This window comes from Scyliorhinus canicula, chromosome 5, assembly GCF_902713615.1.
Source record: "Scyliorhinus canicula chromosome 5, sScyCan1.1, whole genome shotgun sequence".
Taxonomy (NCBI): Eukaryota; Metazoa; Chordata; class Chondrichthyes; order Carcharhiniformes; family Scyliorhinidae; genus Scyliorhinus; species Scyliorhinus canicula.
The window spans coordinates 29,436,401-29,453,558 of record NC_052150.1 but is presented as its reverse complement, the minus strand read 5'-3'; the positions used below and the strand labels follow the sequence as shown (position 1 = coordinate 29,453,558).

Here is a 17,158-nt window from a genome sequence, read left to right as displayed (position 1 = left end):
CAGTACCTTTCGATAATGTGAGCCTTGACAGTGTGGGAACAGGATACTTAATGATTGGGGGGGCGGGGGGGAGGAGGAGGAGGAGGAGGAGAGAGAGAGAGAGCGAGAGAGAATCATAGCTAGCCAGTTCCTGTCCTGGATGTCACATACTCATAACCCAAAAGGGTTCTGCCCAAAGCAGTCAGGAGCTTGGACCCTGTTGATGTTCCCTCTTCAAACGCAGAGACACTTCCTCCCTTGCAATGCAGATCACCTAACACCAGGACAGGCCAACAGTTGAGCTTGGGACCTTGCTATTCTTCCCACCACCGTGACTCTCTGGATAAATGTTTTATTTAAGTGATAGAGGGCTGTACGATGATAGTGTACGTCATTTAGTGCCACAGAGCTGGGGATATAGGTGCGACTCCCTTCCATTCCCAACTCAAACTATGTCAAGTTGGAGAATGCAGTGTGGTAGGCATCATAGCCATTGTACTGCACTAGCAACTCAGAAGCCGCAAATTCAAACTGAAGTCAACATAACTGGTCATGAATTGGCTAACCCCAAACCCAAAAGATCAATGAAAGCTTCTGGGTTGTTCTGAATACTCGACAGCCTTACTCACACCCATAGTGGAATAGAACGTTCCATACCTTGCCAGCTGGATCTACAAGCAACACCTATCTATATGCAATTGGCTATCAAAGGCCCCTTGAAGTGACACAGAAGCCTACGAAGTTGACCAATCATTCCTTAATAATTGGCTATAAATTGTGCAGGCAACAGCAGAACACACAGGAAAACAAATGGAGGTTGTGGCATTTTCTGGAAGTTAAACATAAATACACAGGTTCCTTAGGTCTCTTAGTAGCTGGACCATTAGTAGCGCTTTGGAGCAATCAACTTATCACTGAACAACACAGCCAAAAGGTCCAGTGATTGATGATCAAGGACAATTTATCTTGGAACTAAAGTCACCACACTAAACAAAATGGAGTAGTTAAAGGGATTTGAATACTCACTGTGAGGATAAGATAAGATGAATTGGTGATTCCCCCCCCCCCCCATTGTACATATAACAGATTTTGCTGGGAGTACAAGGAAAGTTATTCAAACTTGACTCCAGATAATACCCCATACTTCCATGAGCAAGGACCTCATTTCACATTATCTGGCAAGGTGCTGAAAGTGTAAAAATATATTAAGATATTTTGCTTGCTTTCTGAGTTTTATAAACTAAGTTAGGCCTTAGCTAAGGCAGAATACTGCAGATGCTGAAAACCTTAAGTTTAAAAAAAAGAGAGAATACTGGAAATGTTCAGCAAGTCAAGCAGCATCTAGGGAGGGAGAAATAGAGTTGAAAGATGGGATTTTCTGCATCTGTCCCGCGGCATGTTTCATGGTGGGGGCCTGCCTTTGGCAGGATCTTCTGCACCCCACCCCACCCCCCTCCCCCAGGAAACCACTGGCAGGAGCTCGCCATCAACGAGACCAGAAGATTCCACCAACAAGAACAGCCAGAATATTCCGGCCAAAGTTTCCGTAATCAAACCCTTACTGTTGGATGAACTACACACTGGCCACCTAGCCAACCGTGTTAACTGGCTCCCTTGATAGAGTAGATAACTTGGAAATTATTTTCCCTCATGGTGGGTCCAGAATAAAGAAATACAGCATTGAAACTGGAGCTCGGCCATTGAGCGCTGATGTTAGAAAGCATTCCTACACCCAAAGGCTAATAGGCATCTGCAACTCTGCCCAAAGCAGATGCTAAGTCAATTAAAAATGTCAAAACTGTGATTGATCAGTTTTTGTTAGGCAAGGGTGTTAAGGGCCATGCAATGGTCACAGCATTTTTTCCAGGAGGGTCCAACCTTACAACCTCTGGCAGCAACCTTGCAATGATCTACGCTCTAACTGGTTTTACTGTAAAAGAGGTTCGCTTTTTAAATGTCAGCTATGTCGACTCGTTTTTGCTCAACTTAAATGTCAAAGTTAAGTTCAAAAGGACCTCATCGCTCAATTCTTATTAGTCCAGTTTCTCACTGAATAATTCAAGCAATGCTGGAAATTCTCACCTACCCCAAAATAGCTGTGGGGGAAAGAGGAGTGGGGGGCGGGGGGCATCAGAAATAATCAAAACTGAGATCGATAGATATTTTTTTATTCGGTAAACGAGTTTAACAATTACAGAATTAAGGTGGACAAGTGGAGTTGAGATGTAAGTCAATCATTCGCGACCTAACTGAATGGTGAAACAGGCTAAAGGGGCTGAACAATTTGCTCCTGTTACTACATTTGTATGAAAAAAGCAGGGGAGTGGGACTAATGGGAAAGCGCAAAGAGCTTTCTGTGCTGTATAGTTCTCAGAATTCAATTCCTCCTGTGGTACAAATGTTAACCTCATACAAAAGCCAAAACGTTAACCCCAACTTTGTTCCTCATGCTGACACCTTACACACAAATTCCAGATATGAAAACCCAGCATTAATTCTTTAACTGATGGTGGCACGGTGGTGCAGTGCTGCCTCACGGCGCCGAGGTCCCAGGTTCGATCCCGGCTCCTGGTCACCTCTACCAAAGCTTCCTGTTCCCCTGTAATATCTTGAAAACTTGATCAAATCACCTACTGACCTTTTTAAGTTGCAAGGAATACAACCTCGTCTGTGTAATCTCTCTCCACTATTTAACCCCCTGAAATCCAGCTATCTGTATTTGTGCATGATATTATCATCCTACAAGAAATCTGAACATTTGCATAATTCTCCCCATGTTTGCGTGGGTTTCACCCCCACAACCCAAAATTGTGCAGGGTAGGTGAATTGGCCACGTTAATTTGCCTCTTAATTGGAAAAAATGAATGGGGTACTGTATAAATTTTTTTTTAAACTGATCCAAAAAAAAATTAAATGTACAATGATATTAGGAAAAAAATTATGGTGGTCAGGAGCAGAGAGCGACCCTTGAAAAATGGTAATGGGGACATTATAAATGAAAACAAGGAAATTGTAGACACGTTAAATAATTACTTTGCATCAGGTAGCATGGTGGTTAGCATAAATGCTTCACAGCTCCAGGGTCCCAGGTTCGATTCCCGGCTGGGTCACTGTCTGTGTGGAGTCTGCACGTCCTCCCTGTGTGTGCGTGGGTTTCCTCCGGGGGGGGGGGGGGGGGGGGGGGGGCGGGCGGCGTTGTTGGGTTACTGGTATAGGGTGGATACGTTGACTTGAGTAGGGTGAACATTGCTCGGCACAACATCGAGGGCCGAAGGGCCTGTTCTGTGCTGTACTGTTCTATGTTCCATGTTCTATCTGTATTTACAATAGGAGAAGAGAATAGCATGCTGGTTGTCCGAAGGAAACTAATACTGGATCTGAGGTGTGAACTCAGCAATATTAATATAAACAAATTAACACCAATGAAAGTGCACTAAAGAGTGACAAATCCAGAGGGCCAGAAGGTTTTTATCCCAGGCTTTGAAAGGCAATGGGTGGACATGCGATTCTTCTTGTGATTTTCCAAAGTTCATCTGATTCAGAAACCATTGCTAAATTGGAAAATTGTGCATTCTCCTCTTTCCGAAAGGGAGAGGATAAAACCAAGGACCAGTTAGCCAAAAATCCATTGCGAGCAAAATATTAAAGTCTATAATTACCCGGTAGGATCTTGAAAATGTTCAGATTTCTTGTAGAATGATAATATCATGCACAAATACAGATACAACCAAAAAGGCGAATGGAATGCTGCCCTTTATGCATCGAGTACTATAATACAAGGGATTAGAAATCATGCTGTAGCTATACGAAGCATTGGTCAGATCACACGTGGAGTACGGTGTTCAGTTCCGAGCACCCTGCCTCAGGAAGCATATATTGGCCTTAGGGACAGATTAGCCAGAAATGATAGCTGGACTTCAGGGGGTTAAATAGTGACGAGAGATTACACAAACGAGGTTGTATTCCTCGCAACTTAAAAAAGGTCAGTAGGTGATTTGATCAAGTTTTCAAGATATTACAGGGGAACAGGTAGCGTGGGTAGAGATGAACGATTTCCACTGGTTGAGCAATCTTAAGAGTCGGGAATATAGCCTTAGATTTTAAGCTAGGTTTTTTAAGGAGTGAAGATGTGAAACATTTCGCCTTGCAAAGGAATTCTCTTCAGTAAACTGTAGTTGACACAGAATTCATTGTTAAATTGTAAATCTTAAATGGATAGATTCTGTTAACCAAAATCATTAAGGGGTGTGGGGGAAAAAGATGAGCCTCTGGAGCTGGATCAGAAATCAACGAGATCTGATTGAATGGCAGTAGAACAGGCCGAAGGAGTTATCAGGCCTAACTCCATTCCTGTGTTCCTAACCAAAACTTATAATGTCTTGTTTGCAGTACGTTATGTAGTCCCTGCACAAAAATTTCCAAACCACTCAAGTGTCTGTCCAAAAAGGCTACACATTCCATGGTTAAAAAGCACTAGCGCTGTCAAGCAAATATCAAGCATTAAACTGCATTTATACTTTTTGAAACAGGGGCAACATATTCTGAACAGGAAATGTTTGCTTAATTGCAGGCATTTGCAGGGGCAGGATTTTAAAAAAACAAAACTTCTTTCAATTATGTTTTTTTTTTTTTAAATAATTTTTATTGAAAGAGTTTTTCCCATACAGACATTTACCCCTACTAATTTTTAAATTATTTACAACACAATCCCTCTAGGCAAATGTCCCTCCCTCGCCCGCCCTCTCGCGCGCACCAGTCCTCCCCCCCCCCCCCCCCCAGGCAACCTTTTTTTTTTTTTTTAAATAATTTTTATTGAATTTTTCAAAATACAAACATTTTAACCCCCCCTACATTTACATTTAAATTATAACAACACAAAGTCAAACCCCCCTACTTAACAAGAAAGAGAAAAAGAATCCCCCCCCCCCCCCCCTACCCGCGCATCCCCCCCCCCCCCCCCCCCGCCGGCGAACCGACAGTCAGACCAACTTATCATTTCTAGCAGCGTCCTCGGGCAGGCCTTGCCCGTGCCACCGCCGCTACCGTACTTCCTTCGTCGTTTTCCCCCCTCCCCCCCCCCCCCCCCTCCCCCCCTCCCGCCCTCCCCTCCCCTCCCGGGTTGCTGCTGTCATGGCCTCAGTTTCTATCTCTGATCCAAGAGGTCTAGGAAGGGTTGCCATCGCCTGGAAAACCCCTGCACCGACCCTCTCAGGGCGAATTTGATCCTTTCCAATTGGATAAAGTTTGCCATGTCGTTTAACCAGGTGTTAACACTCGGAGGCCTTTCGTCCCTCCACTGAATCAGGATCCTCCTCCGAGCCACCAAGGACGCAAAGGCTAATATTCCAGCCTCCCTCGCCTCCTGTACCCCCGGTTCCACCCCAACCCCGAAGATCGCAAGTCCCCATCCTGGCTTGACCCTGGACCCCACCACTCTCGACACCGTCCCTGCCACCCCCTTCCAGAACTCCTCCAGTGCCGGACATGCCCAAAACATATGTGCATGATTCGCAGGGCTTCCCGAACATCTAATACACCTGTCTTCACCCCCGAAAAACCGACTCATCCTTGTCCCCGTCATGTGGGCTCTATGCAGTACCTTAAATTGAATGAGACTTAGTCTCGCACATGACGACGACGAGTTGACCCTCTCCCGGGCGTCTGCCCATGTCCCGTCCTCTATCTGTTCCCCCAGCTCTAACTCCCACTTATCTTTCAGCTCCTCTACTGGTACCTCCTCCACCTCCTGCATAATCTTATAGATGTCCGAGATCTTCCCCTCCCCGACCCAGACCCCTGATAGCACCCTATCACTCACCCCCCTGTCGGGGAGCGCGGGGAACCCCGCTACCTGTCGTCTGGCAAATGCCTTCACTTGGAGGTACCTGAACGTGTTCCCCGGGGGGAGCCCAAATTTCTCCTCCAGCTCTCCCAGGCTCGCAAACCTCCCCTCTATAAACAAGTCCCTCAGTTGTCTAATACCCGCCCTCTGCCAGCTCTGGAATCCCCCTCCTGTGTTTCCCGGCGCAAATCTGTGGTTCCCTCTTAGTGGTGCCCCTATCAGACCTCCCACTTCCCCCCTGTGTCGCCTCCACTGCCCCCAGATCTTGAGGGTGGCCGCCACCACCGGGCTCGTGGTATACCTCGTGGGAGGGAGCGGCCATGGTGCCGTTACCAGTGCCCCTAAGCTTATGTTGCCGCAGGACGCCCTCTCCATGCGCTTCCAGGCTGCCCCCTCCCCTTCCATCATCCACTTTCGTACCATCGATGTATTTGCCGCCCAGTAATATCCTGAAAGGTTGGGTAACGCCAGCCCTCCACTATCCCTACTCCGCTCCAAAAAGACCCTTCTAACTCTCGGGGTGCCATGTGCCCACACATACCCCATGATACTACTCGTTACCTTCTTGAAAAAGGCCCTGGGGAGGAAGATGGGCAGACACTGGAACAAAAACAAGAACCTCGGGAGGACCGTCATTTTAACTGACTGCACCCTCCCTGCTAGCGACAGCGGCACCATGTCCCACCTCTTAAACTCCTCCTCCATCTGCTCCACCAGTCTGGAAAAGTTCAACTTGTGTAGGGTCCCCCAGTTCTTTGCCACCTGCACCCCCAAATACCTAAAACTTTTAACTGCTCTTTTGAAGGGGAGCCTCCCAATTCCCTCCCCTTGGTCTCCCGGGTGTATTACAAAGACCTCACTTTTCCCCAGATTTAATTTATATCCCGAAAAGTCCCCGAACTCCGCTAGTATCCCCATTACCTCCGGCATTCCCCCCTCCGGGTCTGCCACATACAACAACAAATCATCCGCATAGAGCGAGACCCGATGTTCCTCCCCTCCCCTTGTCAGTCCTCTCCACCCCCCTGAACCCCTCAGTGCCATCGCCAACGGCTCAATCGCTAATGCAAAGAGTAAGGGAGATAGGGGACATCCCTGCCTGGTACCTCGATGGAGCCCAAAATATTCTGACCTCCTCCCGTTTGTTACCACACTTGCCATCGGAGCTGAATAGAGCAGTTTTACCCACTTGATAAATCCCTCCCCAAACCCAAACCTTTCCAACGTCTCCCACAAGTATTCCCACTCCACCCTGTCAAATGCCTTCTCCGCGTCCAGCGCTACCACTATCTCCGCCTCCCCTTCCACTGCTGGCATCATAATCACATTTAACAATCTCCGAACATTTGTGTTAAGTTGGCGTCCCTTCACGAACCCCGTCTGGTCTTCATGGACTACCCCTGGCACACAGTCCTCTATCCTGGTTGCCAGGACCTTTGCTAACAGCTTGGCATCTACATTTAAGAGGGAGATAGGCCTGTAGGACCCGCACTGGACCGGGTCCTTGTCCCGCTTCAAAATCAAGGAGATCAGGGCCTGCGACATTGTTGGAGGCAGAACCCCCCCCTCGCGCGCCTCATTGAAGGCTCGCACCAGCACTGGGCCCACCAAGTCCACAAATTTCCTGTAAAACTCCACCGGGAACCCATCCGGCCCCGGCGCCTTCCCCGCCTGCATCTGGCCTATCCCTTTAATTAGCTCCTGCAGCTCTATCGGCGCCCCCAACCCTTCCACCAGCTCCTCCTGTACCTTTGGGAACCCCAATTTGTCGAGAAAGTTCTTCATTCCCCCTCTCCTCTTCGGCGGTTCAGACCTATACAATTCCCTATAGAAGTCCCTAAAGACCCTATTCACCTCTTGCCCCTTCTGCACTACATCCCCACCCCTCTCTCTCACTCCCCCAATCTCTCTGGCTGCATCTCGCTTACGAAGCTGGTGTGCCAGCATCCTGCTCGCCTTTTCCCCGTACTCATACGCCGCACCCTGCGCCCTTCTCCACTGCATTTCCGCCTTCCTAGTGGTCAGTAGGTCGAACCTGGCCTGCAAGCTACGCCGCTCCCTTAATAGCCCCTCCTCTGGCGCCGCCGCATATTTCCTATCTACTTCTAGGAGCTCCCCCACCAGCCTCTCCCTTTCCTGCCTCTCCTTCCTCTCTCTGTGTGCCCTTATGGAGATCAGCTCTCCTCTAATCACTGCTTTCAAGGCCTCCCAGACCGTCCCCACCTGCACCTCACCTGTGTCATTCGTACCCAGATAGTTCTCAATGCCCGTTCTCACCCTTCTGCACACCTCTTCGTCCGCCAACAGCCCTACATCCAGGCGCCACAACGGGCGTTGGTCCCGCGCCTCCCCCATGTCCACGTCCACCCAATGTGGTGCATGGTCCGATATCGCAATGGCCGAGTACTCCGTGTCCTGCACTCTCGGTATCAGCCCCCTGTTCAATACGAAAAAATCGATCCTAGAGTACACTCTGTGGACGTGGGAGAAAAAAGAATACTCCCTCGCCCTAGGCCTACCAAATCTCCATGGGTCTACCCCTCCCATCTGCTCCATGAACCCCCTTAACACCTCTGCCGCTGCCGGCCTCCTATTCGTCCTGGAACTCGATCTATCCAGCCCAGGGTCTAACACCGTATTAAAGTCCCCTCCCATGATCAGGCCCCCTGCCTCCAGTCCCGGGATGAGGCCCAGCAGGCGCCTCATAAAACCCGCGTCGTCCCAGTTCGGGGCATACACATTTACCAGTACCACACTCTCTCCCTGCAGCCTACCCCTCACCATCACGTACCTGCCCTCCTTGTCTGCCACCACCTCTGCCGCCACAAACGACACTCTCTTTCCCACCAAAATCGCCACCCCCCGGTTCTTGATATCCAAGCCTGAGTGGAACACCTGTCCCACCCACCCCCTTCTCAGGCGGACCTGATCTGCTACCCTCAAATGAGTCTCCTGCAGCATTGCTACATCAGCCTTCAGTCCCTTCAGGTGTGAGAAGACCCTTGATCTTTTGACCGGCCCATTCAGCCCCCTTACGTTCCACGTGATCAATCGGGTCGCAGAGCGACCCGTCCCTACTCCCTGTCGATTAGCCATGTCTTGTCCCTTGCTCGCCCCGGGTCATCCCTTCTTTTCTGACCCGCTTCCCATAGCGATGGCCCCCCCCCCCCCCCCCCCACCCCCCCCGGCTCTCCCCTTCTCGTCCCTGGTCTTTCTAGCAGCAACCCGGTGTCCCCCCCCAGTCCCCTCCCCTTCCCCCCCCCCCCCCCCCCCCCCCCCCCCCGGCTAGGACCCCTCCTAGCCGCGATGTACCCCACATCGTACTCCCGAGAGTCAGCTGGTCTCCGCTGACCCGGCTGCTCCTGCCACATTCCGACTCCTCCCGGTTCACCCCATCTGCGCCCGTGAAAGATCCCCTTAAAACCCCCGAGAAAGACCCGCATAATCAACCCGCTCCCCCCCGTCCCGTCTCCCCAACTTAACGCTATAAATACAAATACCCAATGGCAACTACATACATAAATACTTAACTACATACTTAAATAACAAAATAATTAACTAACTATCAACTAACCGCGTGCCCAACCATCACCCTCCATCAAACAGTATAAATAACCGCAGATAACCATAACCCGAAAAGAAAAAAAAGAACCAAAAAACCCCCCCAAGCACCCAAAGAAAAAGGGTAGGAGGGGTAAATAACTAAGGGAAATTGGAAACGGGAAAAAACACCCCATAAGAAGCCAACGACCCACACTAGAGATTTCAACAGTACAAATATACAGAAACACCCAACAACTCGAAACCTTCAAAATATTCAGAAAAGTCAACCGTTCGAGAAAAAACACCCCAAACACTCCACGAAACTGTTACCCAGTTCCGACCTGGCCTGAAAAAGAAAAGGGCCACTTGCACAATCAAGAGTCCCCCGGCGGCTACGACCGCCGGTGCTCCCAGGTTTTAGTTCGTGTCCAACTTTTCCTCTTGTACAAAGGTCCAGGCCTCCTCTGGGGACTCGAAATAATGATGTTGGTCCTTGTAGGTGACCCACAAGCGCGCCGGTTGCAACATTCCAAATTTGATCTTTTTCGCGTGTAGCACCGCCTTTGTCCGGTTGTACCGGGCCCGCCGCTTTGCCACCTCCGCACTCCAGTCCTGGTACACCCTTACCGTCGAGTTCTGCCACTTGCTGCTTTTCTCCCTTTTAGCCCACCTCAGGACTTTCTCTCGGTCACTTAGCCGCTGGAACCGCACCAGCACCGCCCTCGGGGGCTCGTTTGCCCTAGGCCTCCTGGCCATGACCCGGTATGCCTCTTCCAATTCCAGGGGCGCCGGACCGGCCCCTTCCCCCATCAGGGAGCTCAACATCTCCGCCACATATCCCGGGAGATCCGACCCCTCCAGGCCTTCTTCCAGGCCCAGGATCCTCAAATTTTTCCTCCTCATCCGAGTGTCCAGCTCCTCGAAGCGGCTCTGCCACTTCGTGTGGAGTGCCTCGTGCGCCTCCACCTTTGCCCCGATGACTGTGGCCTCCTCCTCCCTCGCGGCCATCTCCTGCTGCAGATCTTTAATCGACGCCTCTTGGATCGCCTGGGCTCCCACCAACCTGGTGGCCGTCGCGTTCATGGACTCTAAGAGTTCCACTTTCATCTCCGTGAAAAAACGGAGGAGAGCGGCCTGCTGCTCCTCCGCCCATTTCTTCCACTCCTCCGGTGCACCGCCGGCCGCCATTTTGATTTTCTTCCCCCGCTTTTTTTGGGGAGCTGCTGCCGTTTTTCTTGCCGCTCCGCTCCGGGTACCGACCATAAAATCGGTCTAGTTCTCCTCAGGGGACCTTCCCCCACCGGGATTCGTTTTTTCAGCGCCGTTGGGGCCCTCCAATTGGCCCAAAAACACCTTTGTTGCAGGAGCTTCCAAATGTGCGGCTTAGCTAGTCATAGCCGCAACCGGAAGTCCCCCCCCAGGCAACCTTAACAAACAAGGCAGCCTACAGTTTCCAATTATGTTTTTTTTAAAAGAAAATTGGTAACATATCAGTGATTTAACTTAATCTGTTAAATATAGTGGAGAATATCTTGTATGCCACCTCCATCTATCAGACGGTCGTCTAACCTCCAACAGCCTTACAGCTAATACTTCCAAGCTGAAGCTTTCCTTGAGTGCCATTGTTTTTTCAATCCCCATTAGTCTATTTAGGTGTCAGCCCTGGCTCACTTGGTAGCACTCCTGCCTCTTCAGAAGGTTGCAAGTTCAAGTGATTCTCTTGAGACTTGAAGACAAAATCTTGGCTGACGCTCTTGTGCGCTACTAAGGGAATGCTACATAGATTTTTGGACGAGATGTTAAATTGAGGATCTGCCTGTCCCCTCGGCTTAGATGAAATGGATTGCATGACACCATTTTGAAGAAATGTAGAGAGCTCTCTCTGCTGCCCTTTCTAATATTCAATCCTCAGCTGATATCAATAAAACTGATGTATTGGCAGCCTTCCATCGCACAAGACAATTCAGTGTCACGCATTGCATATACCCACTCTGGCAAGGTAATCTCTGCTGCAGATGAATATTGGGCTGAGAAAGTGTAGGATTTGCTGCCCTCTGTTCTTCCTGGGCTCTCCCCCGGCCAGCCGATATTTATGTTTCATCTCTTCCAATGCCCTTCCAGTCAGCCTACAGAGGTCACAGCTGTTGGCAACATTCTCCCAATTGACTGTGTCAGTATCCAGAAAATTCATATTTCACTTGTAAATGTCCTTATAGTAGAGGTGTGGACGCCGAGGAGGTCATCACCCAGTGGCCAGTTCACCATTGAGATGGTTTTTGGGTAAGCAGTCATCACCCCCTATTGACAGTGGCCAGGACAGTACAGACAGCTTTGGCTTAGCAATGGGTGTGTGCTACTCCAGGATCTGCGGGTTGGATGACCTCGTCTTGCAAAGCGATGCCAGGGATATGACCGGGTTAATAAATATGGAAGCCATTCAGCCTTTCCCTTGCCTAACATTTGTTGTCCAGGTCTCACTAACGTAGAGGAATGTGCTGAGGATGCAGGCTTTGTACTCTTGTTCTTTAATGTTCCTGTCAGTTTGCTGTTAATCCACACACCTTTGATGCTCTTTTCTTTAAATATTTTTTTCCCAATTAAGGGGCAATTTAGTGTGGCCAATCCACCTACCGTGCACATCTTTGGGTTTTGGGGGTGAGACCCAAGCAGACACGGGGAGAATGTGCAAATTCCACACAGACAGTGACCCGGGGCCGGGATCGAACCCGGGTCCTCGGTGCCATGGGGCAGCAGTGTTAACCACTGCACCACTGTGTTCTAACCAATATTTATCCCTCAAATAACATCACTAAACTGATTGTTTGGTTATTATTTCATTGTGGTTTCTGTGTCTTTGCTATATGCAAATTTCCTACATTACAAAAGAGACTACTTTAGAAGTATTTAACTGATTTTGAAGTACTTTGGAAGGTCTTGATGTCATAAAAGGTTCTGTATAAACCACAGGTTCTTTCTTTTATTTAAGAATATAATCAAAGCACACAACAGGAACAGCAGGCGCAAGCCAGGTTCACTTTTTAGAAAATCTGCATATTTGAGCAGTGCAGGAATAATAATAATCTTTATTGTCACAAGTAGGACTGCATTAACATTTCAATGAAGTTATTGTGAAAAGCCCCTAGTCGCCACATTCCAGTGCATGTTCAGGTACAGAGGGTGAATTCAGAATGTCCAATTCACCTAACAAGCACATCTTTTGGGAATTGTGGGTGGAAACGGGGCACCCGGAGGAAACCCACACAGATATGGCGAGAACGTGCTGAACGGCGCTCGACCAAGGTCTCTGTGGCGAAGGAGTTGAATTCCAAAGCCTCAGGAATCTGCACATTAGAGTGAGGCTACTGTCGATGGCACAGTGGTTAGCACTGTTGCTACGGCACTTGTGGAGGTCTCCCAGAGGATCGGAGGCCCCCAGCTGCATGCCCTTTGGGCTGGGTGGTGCTCTGGCACTACTGGTGCTAGTCTGGCACTGCCAAGATGCCCAGTGGCACTACCAGCTGGCACAGGCACTGCCAGGTTGCCACTGCCAAGGTGCCAAGCTGGCATTTACGCACGCATGCAATCAGGCCAGGGACCCTCACATTTTGCATTCGGCTGGGGTGGGTGGGGGGGGGAGATCAGAGATTGTTTTGAGGGCCTCGGAGATCAGGATGCCATTTTCAAATGGTGTCCTGATGTCTTGCTACAATGGGGAGTTCTGGCGAGGGGAGTTCCCCACTCCAAAAAATTGGACTATGTGCGGCCTCGGTCGCGCGTTCCCCGTTCAGGCCCCTTATTCAATACAAGGCGCGTTGAATAGCCATGTGTTTCTCGGCGCTGCGAGTGCCGGCAAACATGCGCTAAACGCACTCGCGAGGGGACTTTGTTCCTTTTTGGGAGAATCGAGCCCAGCAAGTGATAAAGTCATTGTTTAATCAGCATACTCCTATTGTTACTATTATTGAGACCAAACTGAGGCAAGAAAGTATAACAAATTATGACTATAGATGATAGAGCAGAGTGGGATATGGCAGTAAATTAGCGTTATTTGTAAAATTTGAATTATTGTCTTATGGAAGAAAGTGAAAACTGGTAAAAGTTTAAAATGGAGCTTGGGCCATGGTGTTTAGCTGCAGCAATCATTCCTCACGGCAGTACAAGATAATGCCACAAAATAAAATAAAACAAATCCTCTGGGGAAATGTTGAACTAGTACTTGACCTTTGATAGGCTGCAGTCGGAATATAACAAATAGCCTTGGGCAAGCCGTGATAGGAAGGATGTTAAATCAATGGCAAGGGATTTACCGGATGTTACCAGGAATAAGAAGTTAAGAGTATTTTTAATTCATTTGTGGGATATGCACCACCAGAGTCAGTGTTTAGTGCTCATCCCCAAGGCAGTGATACAACTGAATTTGCCGGGGCTACCTCAGAGAGAAGTTAAGAGGTGACCATGTTGGTGTGGCTCTGGAGTCATATTGTAGGGCAAACCAGTTAAGGAAGAGTAAGTTTCCTTCCCAAAAGGAAACTGGTGAGCAGATTGAGATTTTTTTTTTTTTAAAGATAATCTTTATAGTTACTACCACCAGATTTTTTTTCATTTCAGATATGGAAAATCAGGACAACTTGTAATAATAATAATCAGGCTCTGTTTGGAGAACACTGTGCAAAGTTAGCAGGAAAACTTCAAACCCTGGAAGCGGGGCACCACTGATAAGTGACAGAAGGCCTGGCCAAACTGCAAAATATTGTTTACAAAATTCTTTAAAAGTTTCTGAAGATAGACAGTTGTGCAATTAGGTCCAGGAAGCAATTAGCGGCTGCTGCCCATCAATTACTGAGAATTTTGGTCAGAGTTCCTGTACACAAGGGCTAGCCCAGAGCAATGCCAAATTTGATGTCATGGTGCTGCATCGCCAAATTTCTCTGCAGCACTATGGTTGGTTGGGTTGAAAGATCTTGTCGAATTTGATAGCGAATAGCTCATGGAACATCTTATCAATCAAAAATAAATTCCAATTTAATTACTGAAGAGGAGTGGGAATAAACTCGTGTTCATGTGTATCCCAAAGCTTTGAGATAACCAGAGAGCCAGACAGACAGGCAAAGAGATAAGACAGAAGGGGGGGGGGGGGGGGGGTAGACACGAGTCTGCACGTTCTCCTCATGTTTGCGTGGGTTTTGCTCCGGGTGCTCTGATTTCCTCCCACAAGCCCCGAAAGATGTGCTGTTAGGTGAATTGGACATTCTGAATTCTCCCTGTATGTACCGGAACAGGCACCGGAATGTGGCGACTAGGGGCTTTTCACAGTAACTTCATTGCAGAGTGCTAATGTATTCCCACTTGTGATAATAAAGATTATTATACTATTACAGTCAGAGAGGGGGTCAGACCAGAATATTTCAAAACTGCAGTTTGTCCTGGCACAGCTACGCCAGTTTGGTACAGGCTGTTAAAACAAAATGCAATTGAGTGTATTTGAGATATTCATTAATAAAATGCAAAAAGCAGGCACCCTCCCTGAATAAAAAAGACCCTGGATAATAGAGAGGGTTCAATTCCTGGAAACTATTAAATCTCCTTGACACAGTTGACTCCAATTGTTGATACTGGATAATGGTATCAAGGATATTATAATATTGTGTATATCACATTGTAGACTACAATACGAGTGCCTTACTGTACATGACAAAGGGGTCTTCGAATGTACATAAACACTGTGCTTCCCATCCAAGCAACTTGCTATTCATATGTTCCAGTTATGCAGTAAAGCTTTACCCATAAGAACCCACCGCAGAACTGCAGGGCGCACATAAATCGAATATTTAAATAAACATTTTGCAGAATAATCACCTGAATTCTGGGGTCGACTTCTTCCTCCTCTGCCACTTCCAACTTCTCATTCTTTTTCGACAACCCGTCCATTTTGCTGCTTAATAATTTATATTTTACAGAAATTTCGGTGTGACTGCAAACCGAAATGGGAGGACAAGAAAAAAAGGGGGGGGGGGGGGGGAGCAGGGCTACCAATTATGACCGACTCGGCCACAACGCCGCTCTCCCCTCCAGGAGAAACATCTGGAATTCGTTCTCCAACTAAAACAGGCTCCAAGTCAACGAGGGAGCGAAAGGGAAAACTGGAGACGTTTTAAAACAACGATGTAAAACAAAAATCCAGCAGATCGTTCACAACGCCAGACGCCGCCCTCTCGGTTCCAGAGTCCTCCGAGGGAAAATATTTCTAAATGTCACTGTCCGCACATTTGTGTGGAAATGCAAGAAGGTTCCGCTCTCACACAATAGGGAGGTTGCAGCGCTGCTATTCCTGTCACTGAGGGGGGTGCCTCTCTGCGCCGCTACTCCGCCCCTTCCTCTGGCTCCGCTCTTGTTCCGACCGCTTTGTGAGGAGACGAGACGAGGGCGGGAGGACAACCTTTAAACCCACCCCCTTCCCCTCACAAACTGCCAGAGGAATGCAGCCAGCCGACCTTTCACATCCTTTCTTCACGCGCTCGCCCCCAAACTCCCGGGACCTTTTCTGTGAAATGTTATTTTTAATAAAAGAAATAACGGGCTTCGATTGCATCACCGACCATGGCCTCCTCTTTTCTGCAATGCTACCGGGGCTGCTGATTCAGAGAGGAGGTGTGTGTATGTACTGGGGAATTCTCTGCTGCTGCAAGCCGGGGTTGGATCAAGCGTTGCTAACTCGGCACCGTGTGAAGCTCACTCGTTGTCGAGGCCGAGTCAGAATCCCGCTCCGGAGACTTGACACGACCCAGGTAGCGGATGGGGGACGTGAAACCAAGGCCCTCCCCTCCTGGGTATTAAAATATTGCCTGGCACCAGTTTGAAGAAATTGGAGTCTTCATTTAACTGAGTTGCCTTTGCGAGCCTCTCTTCTGGGTCTGTGTCCTGTGAGAGCTGCTTGAAATGAAACAGACTCCATCTAGCTCTATATGGCAAAGCCAGCAGGGGCAGCGGCCTTTCATTCCATCATTCCAGGCTGGAATGAGGCACCGAGCAGAAGTAGAAAAGCAATTAGTATTCATTGTCTCAGTTCGTCCCTGGTTTCACTGTATTAATGAAAACGTAGACTTTACAACGCACAGTGCAGAATATCAGAGTTCAGAGAGTGTAATTTGCTAAAGATCTTGCTTGTGGTGACACCATGCAATTAATTATCCGTACTTCAATAGTAACATGGTTTGTATTGGGAGTAAGGCATTCTACAATAGGAGCTAAATTGTTAATCGAGATGTCTACAGTTTGTTTCCTTTAAACCTTTGTCGAAACCCTCTTTTGACGTTGCTAATATTAAAAATGCACATGCCAATCATCCAACAAATTATAATAATCTTTATTGTCACAAGTAGGCTTACATTAATACTGCAATGACGTTACTGGGAAAAGCCCCTAGCCGCCACGTTCCGGCGCCTATTTGGTACACAGAGGGAGAAGCCAGAATGTCCAAATTACCTAATAGCAAGTCTTTCGAGACTTTGTGGGAGAAAACCAGAGCACCTGGAGGAAACTCATGCAGACACAGGGTGAACGTGCAGAGTCCGGACAGGCAGTGACCCAAGACAGGATTGGACCCTGGAGCTGTGAATCAAGTGCTACCCACTGTGCTACCGTGCCCGGGGGGTGAGATTTTATTTGAGTGAGAAATATTACCATTAATTCAACACAAGGTACTGAAAAACTGACAATTAAAAAGTGCCTTGATTGAATCATTTCCTCAGTTAATTAGACTCCATCACTTTCAACAACAGCATTTATATAGCCTCT

General features: G+C 48.3%; 1 protein-coding gene across 1 annotated transcript in view; it reads right to left on the bottom strand.

Annotated features, from left to right (window-relative positions):
* LOC119965886 (SH3 domain-binding protein 5-like) overlaps positions 1–16,214 on the bottom strand; it is an 85,871-nt gene extending 69,657 nt beyond the window's left edge. Inside the window, exon 1 of the mRNA XM_038796850.1 lies at positions 15,221–16,214. Within this exon, the coding sequence (XP_038652778.1) occupies positions 15,221–15,292 (72 nt within the window). The 5' untranslated portion in view covers positions 15,293–16,214. The remainder of the gene's footprint in view (positions 1–15,220) is intronic.
* Positions 16,215–17,158: the final 944 nt, after the last annotated feature.